Source organism: Ziziphus jujuba, chromosome 1 (genome assembly GCF_031755915.1).
Source record: "Ziziphus jujuba cultivar Dongzao chromosome 1, ASM3175591v1".
Classification (NCBI taxonomy): domain Eukaryota; kingdom Viridiplantae; phylum Streptophyta; class Magnoliopsida; order Rosales; family Rhamnaceae; genus Ziziphus; species Ziziphus jujuba.
Window position 1 is genome coordinate 21,498,502 of NC_083379.1, and position 14,771 is coordinate 21,513,272.

At 29.5% G+C, this 14,771-nt stretch overlaps 2 protein-coding genes across 6 annotated transcripts; one reads left to right on the forward strand and one right to left on the reverse strand.

The window, feature by feature from the left end:
* Window positions 1-213: 213 nt before the first annotated feature.
* Window positions 214-2,973, forward strand: LOC107424929 (clathrin light chain 2). Its single transcript, XM_016034827.4, has 3 exons — window positions 214-762; window positions 1,954-2,107; window positions 2,197-2,973. Exons 1-3 carry the CDS (start codon window positions 311-313, stop codon window positions 2,689-2,691), a joined length of 1,101 nt encoding a protein of 366 aa, XP_015890313.3. The 5' UTR covers window positions 214-310; the 3' UTR covers window positions 2,692-2,973.
* Window positions 2,974-3,431: 458 nt separating this feature from the next.
* Window positions 3,432-9,131, reverse strand: LOC107424893 (putative serine/threonine-protein kinase). 5 transcript variants are annotated; one of them, XM_016034784.4, is made up of 7 exons: window positions 8,885-9,131; window positions 7,804-7,905; window positions 6,924-7,036; window positions 6,194-6,404; window positions 5,862-6,099; window positions 4,599-4,752; window positions 3,432-4,035 (listed from the first exon to the last, which is right to left on the reverse strand). In XM_016034784.4, the coding sequence occupies exons 1-7, from the start codon at window positions 9,012-9,014 to the stop codon at window positions 3,712-3,714; spliced, it is 1,272 nt and encodes a 423-aa protein (XP_015890270.1). In that variant the 5' UTR covers window positions 9,015-9,131; the 3' UTR covers window positions 3,432-3,711. The 5 variants fall into 5 exon arrangements, with proteins under 5 accessions (XP_015890270.1, XP_015890268.1, XP_060673997.1 ...); XM_016034782.4 differs by having other exon boundaries at window positions 7,804-7,908; window positions 8,885-9,129; XM_060818014.1 differs by having other exon boundaries at window positions 7,804-7,922; window positions 8,883-9,022.
* Window positions 9,132-14,771: the final 5,640 nt, after the last annotated feature.

The window sequence follows — 14,771 nt, forward strand, 5'->3', positions numbered from 1 at the left end:
TTTTATAAAAAAATATTATTATTATAAAAAAGTATAAAAAGTTGTTAAAATAGCAAAATCACAAAAAGAAAAAAAAAATCATAATCGTACATAACTTTGTTATATTTTAACTCATGTTAATAAATTAACAAACTTTTCATGTGATTATTGAAGAAAATTACTTACAGGTAAATGTAACATATATTATGAATAATATATTATATGTTAAGGAATTTTTGCGCCAAACCTCCGAGCAAAGCTCTCACATTTCAGTCTTTTTAGAGAGAGAAACTCTTTCTTTTTTTTTTAGAGAGAGAAACACTGAGAAAAAATGGCTGCTTCATTCGACGCCTATGGCATCGACGGCGAAGAACTGAACACTTCGAATCGCCATTTTGACGACAACGACGTTGTCGTTGTTGAGAGCTTCTCCGGTGGCGGCGGTGCCTACGGCTCTTACTCCAGCTTTACCGGTGATTTCACCGGCGAACACCCTACCTCCGCAGGGTTTTCCGATGATTTTGAGGTTAACGTAGATCACTCCGCCGCCGCCGCTTCCTCTCCGGCGGTGTTCGGTTTCGAAGATCCGAATCCTAATTACCACGAACCTTCTCCGTTCCAGTCGATTCCTGTTGAGAATGGCAATGGAAATGGAAATGGATATGGATTTGGCGGAGGTGAGAATGGAACCGACGGCGGCATCTTCGCATCGGACGGTCCTGCGCTTCCTCCGCCTGGCGAGATGGAGCCGGAGGAAGGTTTTACATTTCGAGAATGGAGGCGGTAAGATTCCGATCTGATTGATTTTGGTCATTGTTCTACTGAAATTGACTTAGATCTGGAACTATTCTTTTGCTAAATTTTAGAATTAGGCTTAGATCTGTGTGGTTATTTGGGTTTAAATGTTTCTGTAAAGCTTTAATTTTGAAGATTGTTATGGAAACTTTGTTCCTTTGTTTCTATATAAATAGATTAACGAACTTGAATTATGACAGAAGGTCTAATTCGTAAATTTTTAGGCTTATTTTCTCCATAGTTTGTGGCCATTATTGACAAGTAGTTCCTCCTATAAGTTTTAACCATGGATCTTAATGCAAAAGTATTGGTGAGGTATGTCAAACAGTAATTCTATCTGAGCACCAGGAAGTCGTTACATCCGCTGGATTTTTTTTTTTTTTTTTTTTTTTTTTTTTTTTTTGCCTTTTATATAGTATGTATTGTTTTATTGAAAGTTGCTATGCGCTTTTGGGTCTTGTAATTTAATTCAATGGGAATTACTGGAATCGCTATTCTTTCCCTTCAACTTTATCTTTGGAGGATTTACCAAAAACATAAAATAAAACTTGCTTGTGGAGGGAATTGCATGAAATTATAACTATAAAATGTGTAGATCTATGCTAATATGTGCTTGTTAAGTTTCACATGGTAACACTGTGGTGAATGGTAATTCATCACTCTTCTAAGATATCATAACTTGAGATTATGAGGGGAAGGGTATAAAATATCAGTCATGGCTTAGTCAAAACTTTTGTAGTTGTTACTTCCAACCATTCAATCACTTAGTTTTTCTAGGTTTAGTGAGTTGATGTGGTAACAATGTAATCATTCATAGTCCTCTTCTTGTTGTTTGTGCCTTTGCAATATTATGTTTATAATTAGGTAATCACATGCATGCCTAAATATATATATATATATATATTTTTTGATGAATATAAATACCTACATACATATATATATATATACTATTATATAATATATTGGCAACAATTAAATATATTAATGTACTAATTCATTGGCTTGTTTTCCATCATCAAAAATATTGCATTTTCTACATGTGGGAAGAATTTGAAGTTGCTGGTATTGTTTGTCCAGCATGAAAAGCCCTTATTGTTCTTTTGCAATCTATAAATATGAAGATTTCTGGTTTATAAGTACAGTACCTAAAGGCTTACCTACTTTGAATTTTTTGTACAGTCAAAATGCAATTCTGCTTGAGGAGAAAGAGAAGAGGGAGAAAGAAATGAGAAACAAGATTATTGAAGAAGCTGAGGAGTTCATACAAGCTTTCTATGAGAAAAGGAAGCTTAACGTTGAGACTAACAAAGTCAACAACAGAGAAAGGGAGAAGGTAGATTTTGAAATGCTTTATCAAGTACTCTTTTTTCTAAACCAGCCTTGGTGTTTTATAATTTTGGAGACTCGATTTGTGTGGAGCAGCTATATTTGGCTAATCAAGAGAAGTTCCATAAAGAGGCGGACAAGCAATATTGGAAAGCCATAGGGGAGCTCATTCCTCATGAGGTTCCCAATATCGAGAAGAGGAGAGGCAAGAAGGATAAGGATCAGGACAAGAAGCCATCTGTCACAGTCATCCAGGGACCAAAGCCAGGTAAACCAACTGATCTTTCAAGAATGCGGCAAATACTTGTGAAGTTGAAGCATTCACCTCCACCTCACATGTTACCACCCCCACCTGCTCTGGCTAAGGATGGCAAAGATGGGAAGGATGGAAAAGATACCAAAGATGGAAAAGATGCCAAAGATGGAAAAAATGCCAAAGATGCGAAAGGTGCATCACCTGATACAACTGGCTCTGCAGCTGCAGCTTCATCAGCAGCAGCTTCACCTGCCACTGATGTCTCCTCCAATGGCTCTTCACACACTCCTGAACAAGGTGCTCCTGCTTCAGCCAACGATCAGCATGCTACATAATTATAGACTGCATGGGATGCTCGATTCAATTCAAATTGCTTTCTATATGTTTTTGTATCTGTTTTATCGTTCTCAGAGTCTAATTTCTTATTCCCTTGCCATTTTACCATATTATTTGCTGTTGACAATAACAATTCCGTAATCTTTTTGCTTCCATTGGTTTCAGGTTTTAGTATGGAAGCCTTTTTATACACATTGGTTTGGGGTGTGTTTTGCTTGGGATTTTTATTTGTCGTCATATTTTTAAAAAACAAATATATGAAGTCAATTTTTTGGACGAGATATATAGCCTATTGATCATTGAATTCTTTTGTTTTCTTCTATATTCTTTTTGTTCTATTTTATTGTTTCTATCGACCGTTAAATCCCACGTACATGGTATTTTAATAGCATGACTAAAATTAATTAATAATTGATTACTCAGAAAAGACAAGATATTTTATATTTTAGAGAATTCAAAGGCGATAAGAAATAGCTGCCTTATCATCTGTAAAAATTCTAAGTTCTTCATCACTTCTAAAATATTTTCTACTACCATCAAATACCGAGTTTCCTTCAGTACTCATTATATTATTATACTGAAGAGGATCATAAAAGTAATAATTCAGAGATTTCTTGTTTGATTTACAATAACTTCTATTCAACTTGGATCGTATTTGAATAGCACATAGAACCAAATAGAAAGAATTTACTAGATGCATTCGTTTGCCCTTTTTTTTTTTTTTACCAATACATCCTCGTCAACAAAAATGTAACAATGATATTGAATAGGAAAATTGCTATCATACAAATAAAAATATAACATTTTTCGCCACCTGAAATACATACTGCTTGAACTAATACTCTCCGACGCAAAGGGGCAACTTTCTTTTTCTGTTCATCGGCCAAAAGGGCAATTACCATCGTAAAAGAGCAAGTCAAATCAAACAGAAACCATGTAAGCTGTTGAAATATTTCCTTCCTACTCTAGCAAATAATTTCCACGCACCATGCAGCTCATAAGGAAAAAATCCCTGTAGCTCATCGAGGGGTCACTTGAGTTATAGTGACAGGGACAGAACTCATTTGATGGCTAGTACTAGTAGTATCATCAGTTGACTTCTTTAGAGAAGGTTCACGCCTTGAATCTTGAAATAAACCAGGTGCTGTAAGTTGCTTCTCATTAAGCCTGATGTTTCTCGAAAGCATGTCAACAACTTGGCTCATCATCGGCCTTCGGTTTGCTGCTGCTTGGGTGCAGAAAAATGCAGTCTTCATGTATCTAATGACTTCTTCCTCAGGATATTCACCCATTTCCTGATCAACCAGCTCCAAAAGTCTCCCTTCTTCATGTAGCTGCCAAGCCTATTGGAAGCACACCGTTGAAAAATAGAACAATTATTTCTAGAGTATAAATGAAAAATAAGCCAGAGCCAAACAAATTGAATCCCCAGATTTCCAATTTTTCTTGAATAGACCCCCTTGTTATCTATTTATTCTATCATTTTTGCTAAGTGAGTTTATGTATGCTATTTTGGTATGTATAAACACCAGAACTATGGACCCACTGAGCTTCTTATAGAAAGTTTCTTTTAACAGGTTAGTTGTGTCCGTTAAGAGAGATAACAAGAAGATGGGGCAGGGGAGAAGGAGACTAGAACGAATAATCTTCCACTAATTTACTTGATCATCTCCTTTAAAAATCAAATTGCATATCAATAATTCTAACTTTTCAGTTACACTGAATTGTAAATCCCTTACCTAAACAATCTTTTACTTTAGTCGAACATTCAAAAGAAAATAATATGTCAAACTTTACAGTGGCATATACAGAAGCTTAAGAAAAGCCAATGGCGACCAGAACAAAAATTTAAAGTTGATGTTACTAAGAATTTATTGAGTACTGGAAAGCGGAAATAGTAACTCACCCATTCCAGGAGAAGCTTTTGCTGTGTGCCTCCCCAGTTTTCCTTGGCACTGCTTCTACCACTAACAATTTCAAGTATGAGAACACCAAAACTGTATACATCAGCCTTTATGGTTAACTGCCCACCCAATGCATATTCTGGGGCCAAATAACCACTGCATCAACCAACAGAAAAGCATAAGATGGTAGGTCTTTTCCTTTCATGCATGAAATTTAGATTTTGAATTGATAGGCTCCCCACTCTTAGAAGCTCTTTAGAGCTTTGATGATTTTCTAGAGTTATTTAATAAGCAAGCATTTCTTCAAATGGATGCATTTTACTCATATCAGATGAAGTTATAGTAAAAAGAAAGTAGAGACTGACCAAGTTCCAAACAGTCAACTGCCCATCAATACATGACTAATCAGAATCAGAATCAGAATCAACTCAAAAATCGAAGAGGAAAGGGTCAAAATAGTTTCCTTGCTCATCTTTATGAGTAGAAAAATTGAAGGACACAAGTCTGGTGATAATATATTCTTGACATTACCAAAAACAAGCCACATGCATAAATTGAAAAGGACCACCAAAATGAGAATAAAAGTTACTGAAAACATTTAAAAATTTAAGGGAGAGAGAGAAGATTTGTCCTGAGTTCTATACTGAAGTGCATCATTTACATTCATATCACCCATCTCTATAAAACCTTAAAAAATGCTACATCATATGTCAAAACACTATGTTGACAATCCTCTTCCTGCTAGATTATGTACATCAACATCGTATCCTAATTTTCAGTAATTTGCTTGGTTTAAAATTTTAAGTATCAATAGGGGAAAAATATCAAAATCTGGTGCACAATCTGTAGTGCATTTTGAAGCCTTTTTAATAAATCTCGCCTATTGTCAGCTTCTCTTTCTTCACATTTTTCAAACTCACTTTTATTTCTTATCTAACACATTGTTTTTTCACATTCTATGGTTCTGACCTGAAAAGTTGTGGGTTCTTGTCCATTAATATTCCTCTCATGCCGTTTTACCACGGAATATACATCTATACTGCAGGGTATTTAGTACTATATATATCTTCTAGTTTGGCAGCTCAAAGATCCAGTAAACCAAACCAATGGAACCTTTACACTTCAAGACACGTTTGACTAGAGAAACTACTAATGGCAATAACAAATTTAGTAATTAAAAAGACAGAAATTCTGTAATCCTGAATGGAAGCACGATAAATGCAATGTCAACAACAAGTAACAGTCAACTGGAAATATGAACATACGTTGTTCCAGCGATTCTGGTGCTAATGTGCGTAATATCATCCGGAAAAAGTTTAGCCAACCCAAAGTCTCCAATTTTTGGGTTGAAGTCTTTATCAAGAAGTATATTACTAGCTTTAATGTCTCTATGCACAATATGAGGAACAAGTTCTTCATGAAGATAAGCAAGACTTCTAGCAGTACCCATGCAAATCCCAGATCTTTTTCTCCAATCCAGTTTGGTATTTTCACTCCTTGAACCTACAAAACACAAGGAAATCAAGTAAATTTGTCAAACCTCTCTTGCCTTTAAAGACCTTAACTTTAGTTCCACAAAAAGAATTGTTGAACACACCCAATAGTGCATGATCAAGACTGTTATTTTCGAGATATTCATAGACCAAAATCCTATTAGCTCCTTGGACACAACATCCAATCAACTCAACGAGATTGGGATGTCTGACATTTGCTATAGTCTTTATCTCGGTTAAAAATTCACGTGCTCCTTGCTTTGATTGAGCAGAAAGTGTCTTCACAGCAACTTCTACTCCATTTTTTAGGATTCCCTAACAAAATTGTGATGCAATTGCCAAGTTAAAGGAGTTAAGAAGTCACATAGGCAAGGAAAAACATTTTCATATAACAAAATCTTAGTACAATCTAATAAACTGAGCTTGCTGACATTTCATCCGAACACGATCATCAATGAAATATTGCATCTTAAAGAAATAATTATATGTCTAAGAAACTCAGAACTCCCATGTTGATGGATAATTTTCTTAAGACAATAAAACTAACTAGAAATTATGTGCGCTAAAAATTACATCATACAGTGAGATTTTGAACAAATTTCAACAATTCTAAAATCTAGCGTTATAAATGGAATTTTGTTGTCTTTATAATACAAACATAAGATTAGAACTGAAACATTTTAAAATCCCAATTAATTCAGGTTGTCGAAAATAAGGTGTCTATCTTCTGTAGTAATTAGTTATGAGCCAACGCACACAGGTCCAAGGGATGAACATGGAACTAGTAATATTTAACTAGTAGAAAAACAATCTTTAAACTGACTCTCTTAATACCTTGTAAACAGTTCCAAAGCCTCCACGCCCTATTTTATTTCTTGTGTGAAAGTTATCTGTTGCCGATCTCAATTCATTAAAGGAGAAATGTTTTGTAGTCTCCAGCAAAATTTCTAGGCAACAGAAAAAGAGAAACAACAGAAAACCATCATATAGAGGAAATGAAAAAGAAAGCTACTGACAAACAGAAATTAGAACTTTATTTTTGACAAAATCAACAATGCCATCAAAGACAAGTTTGTCGAAACTAGTTATATAGCACTGCATGGTCATCTAATGTCTACCATAACCTAAATTAAACTTGAATTTAATGGCACATAATGAATCAAAAATGTACAAGTTCCATGAATATCATTTTATATTTATAAACCTTCCTAGAAAAGATGTTATAAACAGCCACAAACTGTCTCAGAAACATCTTAGATGCTCAAGTCAGAAACTTTCTTTTCAAGATGCTCAATGGATAACACAGGACAGTTAACCCACAGCCCAAATATATCAACAATCTCCCCTCCTCTCCCCACCCAATTTCCCCTGCTAAATATATAACTTTGACATGCCACAGAGTCTCTCGTTTGAGCGCCGCTAGAAGCATGAATGCATAAACACATCATAATCAGAGCACCACAGAACTTTTCTGATATCTAGGAACCAAATGCCCTAAATTCATAAAAGTATCCTTGAGACAGATAATGATGAAAGAAAGAGGTGGCACAGTGGTTCAAAAATTCACTTCATATAAGCAACTGAGTACAACAAAACTGAGAACATAATGTAACCCTCAGTCCCTCCCAATAATAACGTATAAACTGCACTTACAATAACTTCCAATTTAGCTTAGAGAACATGAAATTTGAAAACTCATTGCCTATTTCCATACCATCTATATCATGGTGATCCTGACCAGCACTGCCTTTCCTCTTTGTACTAGAAGCACCAAAGCAGCTACAGCTCATAATTTTCACGTGGAAAAGCCAGCTATCTTCTGGATTGTATATTACCATTTACAGAGTAAAACACAGTTAAAAGGAATTGTCTTGAGAGAGAGCACAATCTTGTTTGCTATATATCGGGAAAAATATTAAACTTTAATTTGTACATATGCACATCTCCTTTACAGTCATCCAAGCCAAACTTAAACTTGCTTTTAGATATCCATTACAGCACATAATAGCATACTGTTATATCCTCAGCATAAAAGATGTGAAAAAGAGCATAATTAGTTATAATTCACATATATACATATATGTGGATGTGCCAAACTAAAATAGGGAGAAAAAAAAAAAGGAACCTAAGCTCTAATTCATTCATAAATTCATAATTGGAGTTTTTCATGAACAATTCTATTTCCACTGTTAATCAAAATCTCACTCGTTTTCAAAAGCAAAAAGTCTTAAAAAAGAAAAAATAAATAAACATATATATATGTATATGATTTAGAATCAGCTTCCCACTCTTTACATTAACATGGCACAGCAAATGAGTAGAGACCCAAATTTTGTCAAAACCCCATAACCGCAAACAGCAGCAAAAGAAAAACTAGAATAACAGAAATAGCAACCAATCCTAGCACAACCCAGATAAAAATAAATAAATAAAATAAACATATCCCTAAATCTAGATACCTAGTTTGATATTGGTGATTATGCGAGTTATGCAGGACCTTAGAGACCCCCAAGTTCCATCAACAACCACTTCTTGGATTACAAAACCAAAAAAACAAAAACAAAGGAAGAAACACAAACAAAATACAAAAAACAAAAAAAAAAAAAAAACAAAAAAATTAATAATAATAAAACAAAAGAAAAGCAAGCAAACTCGTTTGGTTTCAGGCGTGACTTTTTTTTCTAATAAATAATATAATATTAGTGGTTGTTGGTAAGGTTGACACAGTTTTCTGCTAAATTAATTAGTCCAGGTCTTATACCGGAACACGTTCACAAGTCGTTGAACGAGCTCACCTTTTTCCGTCTGGGCTGTTTTGCTCGTTTCCCACCTGATCTGATGTCTTCCAGCTATGGCAGACAATGACCCTTTCCTTCCTTTTCTCCTATCATTTCCTTCTCTCGTTCCTCTCTTTGATTTGCCCATTCTTGCTTTATTCTGCGTTTGGACTTGGTTTTACAATTTCGCCATTCATGCTTTGACCGACTTTGCTGTGTTTTTGGTGGTATTCACCGCTCCATTTTCAAAACTTTTTTATTGAAATGTGTCGCTTTTGTTGAATTTGCTTATTTCATATTTATCTTTCTATCTCTTCTTCTTTTTCTTAATAGAATTTATCTTCTATTTCTTATATTTACAATTTAGTTTGTTTGCATATTCACCCAAAAAAAAAATAATAATAATAATAATAATAATAATTTAGTTTGTTTGCATTTTTTGGTTTTAGATAAACAGTATAAATATTTCTTCAGCTGTGTAGCTTTTCAAAGTGACATTGTTTATTCTTATTTTTTTCATGATAACAGTCATTTGACATAAGCATAAGCTTATGCGGAAATTTGTTCAAGGGTTTTTATTAGGTAAATGGTAAATTTGCATTAAACTTATTGAATTTAATCTATTTAAGATTTTATTAAACATACTTTTTTAATTAAGTAAGAATAGATTTACCAAAACTTCTACACCATTGTTTTTTTAATTAAGAATAGATTTTCTAAAACTTCTACACATTGTTACAGATTTATCAAACTTTTAATATTATTATTACAAATAAGATTGGTTCACTTAATAAATGTATTAGAAATAAAACTTTAAAAACCTAATTTTTATTATTCTATTATTTTAGTAGTTATATATATTAATATTATAATAAATCGATTATTTTATGTTGGTTATACCTTTATGTTTAATTTAATTTATATTATTACTAATTATGGGTTAATATTAGCCATTAGCCTATTTACTATGTTTTATAATTTTTTTTGGGTAAATATTTATTATATTTTTATTATTGACTAAACTCTAAAAGCTATTTATATATACATATATAGAATCCGTTTATAGTCCGAATGTCATAAGTTTTTATTATTCAGATTTTCGCCAATGAAAATAGTTTTTAAAAAAATCGTTATTAATACTATCACATAGAAATGAATACAAATGACAATTTCTTCAAAAACCATCGTTTTTTGAACTATCCATACCATAACCATATCGTAGAATTTCATAATATATATATATATATATTCTAAGGTTAAAAGACAAACATTCTAGTATTCTAACTTCTATATATTATGCTATTATTTTCTATGGGTTGTATCATATAGCCATAGAAAATAATTAATACCTACTTGAGGGGAGAAGATTGACTTTTGGACAGGATTTTCGGCGCGCCTTTTCACTATACATGTTAATCTTTCTGACCCTTTGATTGTATTATTTTATCAAATTATTTTGTTCATATTTATATGTTTATTATTTAATTTAATGTTTCATAATTTTCTCATCTTTATTTCTTTGAATGTATATTATCATACAATTATACAAAGTAATAGCCATATTAACAACAATCTAAAGTCATAAAAATTTCCTTTTAATTTTATGTCTTATTTGTTAATCGTATGATTGTTAGTCCTTTTAATATTATTGATTATTTGATATTTTCATTATTTAAATTATTTATTTATTTTATTTTGTAACAAAATTATTTTCCTTATATATATCTACTTCATTCGCTCTCTTTCTCTCTCTATATATATATATATTCATTAATATAGATGGTTATTTTGTTGCTATTTATTAATTATTGTATTTTATTTATTTGGATGTGCATACCGATTAATTTATTATTTATATTGTTAGATCAAATCCGTGTCATATGCATTTGATTGATTGCGGAACTTTATTATATGTATTGTTATATGTCAAATTTATGCTGGATTAATTCGGTGTTTTTCATAAACTTTATATGATTTTGTATACGTTAATCTTGTATTAAGGTAGTACAAATTTCGGTTTCGTTTTTTGATTATTTGTCTTGTTATATACATAGTTTATCTAAATTGTTTTTGAAATATGATCTATATCTTTATGTTGTATATTTTTTAATTTTATTTATAAGTTTTAGTAAAGATACATTGTCTTATGAATGAGTTTTAATTTAGCAAGGAAATAATATATCTCAATGATCTTTCCCTTGCTAATGTATATACATGTTTTAAATATCTGAAAAATGGATTGAATAACTAAAATAGTGATCTGCATCTACTTTATGACATGGTAAATAAGTAATATGAAAAAAATAAAAAATAACTGGTGCATTGTGTTTTAAGTTGATATTAGAAATGAACCGAGAATAATGGATATTTATTTGGTATTTTATAGTTGGCAATACCCAAACCTTTAATTGTTTCTAGAATTACAAGTTCTAGATTAATATTTGAATATTTGTTATTTGCTATTATTATTTGAGAAAAGTATGCTTCTTTACAATTATTATATAAAAAAAAAGGGTTTAATATTGGAAATTAGGTTGAAGTTATGAATTTGAAGTTTTCCTTTTATGTAATCATCTTTAAAGTTGATGATGTATCTTAAACTTTTAAATCCCTTTATTATTAAATAAATGAATGCTATAGTTATTGGTTGCCATAATTATTATGGAGTTACAAATTTGTATTCAAATTATCTAATTACATTCTAACATATATTTTGTAATTTCCAAGTTCCAATGGATATATGAATAAATTAATTAGATGGATAGTTATGTTCCTTTTAAGGAGGAAACTTAATAAATTTATTACTTGATTTTATAATCATGAATAAATTCAATATACATATTTTGCAATTACTTATTATGATTATTTATTTATTTTTAACGAATAATTACTGAGTGCAATTTACAAGAGAAAGAATTACAATGACAGGTTTAAGTAGTTTTGTTTCTTTAAAATAATAATAATGTGTTCTGCGGTTAAATAGTATTAATATGTTAATATTATTAATTTGAAATAAAAATTGGTTTGTTAATTTAATTGTTTTATTTTTATTTCTATAGAGTAACTGCAAATTCATTTTAATTTTTTCTATTAATTGGTTAAATGATTGTCATGTCTTTCGTTAAACACATAACTAATTAAAATAAAGACTTATATTGTATTTATGGTGTTGTGATTGGCTAAACTGTTTTATATTTGAGTTTTATTATTCATATGCAACATTCAAAATTTTGATATCAAAAATACCGAAATATTGAAAATTATCGAATATTGATAAAAACTCATAAAAAATAATAAAAATTTATGTAAATTCATTTTAAAAGATATAAATTTTCATTAAAATTTTAAAATTGGCTTATTTAATTAATTAATTAATTTTAAATTTCTATTAAAATTTCAATAATATTGAATGGATATTATATTTCTCTTATTCAATTGATTTTTAATAAGTTTTAATAGTTAAAAATATATTATTATTAATAAAAAAATGTAAAAAATATATATTTAATAAAATTATTTATTAATTAAGATATATAAAACAACTATTACAATTACATTATATTTGATAAATATCATTTCAATACTATAAATAAAATTGAGACTAGACTGCTCGACCTCGGAAGCAAATTCGAGTGTAGGCTGCGCTGTTTGTCATATCGTTGACTCTATCTATTCATTGAACTTACTTTATAAATTCCATTTCTTATATAGGCTCACTCCCCAAGAATTTAAAATTATTTGTATCTTTCTCATTCTCATTTTAAAATGTAAAATGTAAAAAGTAATTATTAAAAAATATACCTCCTTTATAATTTTGTATGTAGTTATTAATATACCATCGATATAAATATCTTAGAGTTAATTTGTATGTATCGTATACCATCGATACCGAAATTTTAAACCTTGGTTTGTAGAAAATATATATTCTGTATATCTTTCAATTTTTGTCTACATTTTAATTTTTATGTACTTTATAATATTTATACAAATATTAAATCTATTATTGTAAAAAAAAAAAATAATAGGTTGGTAAATTTATAACTTGTGATACTATTTTATCTAAGAATATGATAGGTAGACTTGTCTAATGTAATTTTAGACATTGTTTGTTAAATGTGATTTTTTTTTATTTACCTAATTATTGGAAGATAATTAAAGGTAAAAAAAAATTAATAATATTAATTTAGCAAAAAGTTTTATTAAACATCAATAACATTTATAAAATTTTTTGATAAAAAATTTAATAAGAGAACACAGATATTTTCAAAATTATTATGAAAATTTATGAAAATCTTGGAAATTTCTATAGGAATTTAATTAATTTCTATGGAAATTATAGATTTTTTAACAAAATTATGAAAAATTTGATATGGATATTGTGATGGAAATTTTCATAGAAATTATGGAGAAATATAAAAATTTTTAATAGATATTATGAAAATTATATCCATTTCTAGTTATAAGCTAAGTTTCTTTTAGTAAAAGCTGCTCCTTAATGATTTATTTTATGATTTTGTTTACTAAATATATTTTCAATATTTAGCAGTTTTCAAAACTTAAGTGAGGATTGTTGAAAATAAAGCTTTAAAAATCTTGTTTTTATTATTCTATTATTTTAGGAGTTAGAGATATTAATATTATAATAATTTATTATTATATGATGGTTATTGCTTTATATTTAATTTAATATATATTATTACTAATATGGGAACTAGCCTTTAGCCTATTTATTATGTTTTATTATTGAATAAAATTCCAAAGGCTATATACATATATATATATATATATATATATATACTTTAAGGTTAAAAGACAAACATTCTAGTATTCTAACTTCTATATAATATGCTATTGTGAATGTTGCAAATTTTGACATGAATAAATTCTGCTTTATGGCGATACAAATATATATATATATATATATATATGTTCATATTGGTATATATAGGAATATTTTAATACGATGATTATGTGTATTATTTAAATAATTAAATAAATATATTGGATTATAAATTGGATACTAAATTGTGGATTATTGTGTACCATATTGTATAATGAATATGGATTTGTTGAATTATAAATACATACGCTTATTTGATCATCTCTTATTTGATTACATAATTCTTAAGAGTAGATGGAAGGTTCTAGTCTGCAACACCTCTAGAACCGAGGGTCGCATTAACAATTTTTCCCTCCCCAAGTAGTCAATGACAGTATGGTCATGCGGTAGGTTATCAGAATGGATATGGTATATAGAGTTCTTGTTGTTACAATTCGATTACAGTATCTAATTAATTGTATTTTTGATTAACAGTATTTATAAATCATAACTTGTAAAATTATTATTTCTATAAGGTCATGGATACTATCTAGTTTTAACTCTTTTGTCCTATGATTTATGAAATTGTTATATTGAGGATAATTATGAGTTTTGTAAAAATTATTTATCAAAATAGAAGAATTTTCAAAAAGTGAAAGTAATATCTTAACTTCTTAAGAGAAATGATTTTTAAAACAATATTAATTTTCATAATATCATATTTGTACTACATGTGGGAACTATTTCTTCATCATATTCATATATTTCGTCATTATTGCATTTTCATATTTGTTACATTTCTGTTGCTAATGTATTATCTCTTTTTTGTTTCTTATGAAACTATTATTTATTTTGTTATATTTTTCTTTAGACTCATTTATTTATTTTAGTATGTGCTGGTAGATTGACTTAATATATGTACTTATTTTTATTTTTATTAAATTAGAACATTTGATGGGTATAACTATGCTTCCAAAATTTCTATTAAAAATGCTTTTTTTTTTCTTTTATACCGTTGGATTATATTAAATTTACATGGAAATTCCATTGAACTCTTAAGACTAATTTATTGGGATTTTCCTAGAT

Bases quoted from the DNA above. Each gene is read 5' to 3' on its own strand.
- LOC107424929 (XM_016034827.4), top strand. From the start codon at position 311: ATGGCTGCTTCATTCGACGCCTATGGCATCGACGGCGAAGAACTGAAC. The intron at 763-1,953 runs GTAAGATTCCGA...TTTTTTGTACAG, and splicing joins ACATTTCGAGAATGGAGGCG to TCAAAATGCAATTCTGCTTG. The intron at 2,108-2,196 runs GTAGATTTTGAA...TGTGTGGAGCAG, and splicing joins ACAACAGAGAAAGGGAGAAG to CTATATTTGGCTAATCAAGA.
- LOC107424893 (XM_016034782.4), bottom strand. From the start codon at position 9,014: ATGGGCAAATCAAAGAGAGGAACGAGAGAAGGAAATGATAGGAGAAAA. The intron at 7,037-7,803 runs GTATGGAAATAG...TCTGTTGCCTAG, and splicing joins GGATCACCATGATATAGATG to AAATTTTGCTGGAGACTACA. The intron at 4,036-4,598 runs GTGAGTTACTAT...TGCTTCCAATAG, and splicing joins AAAAGCTTCTCCTGGAATGG to GCTTGGCAGCTACATGAAGA.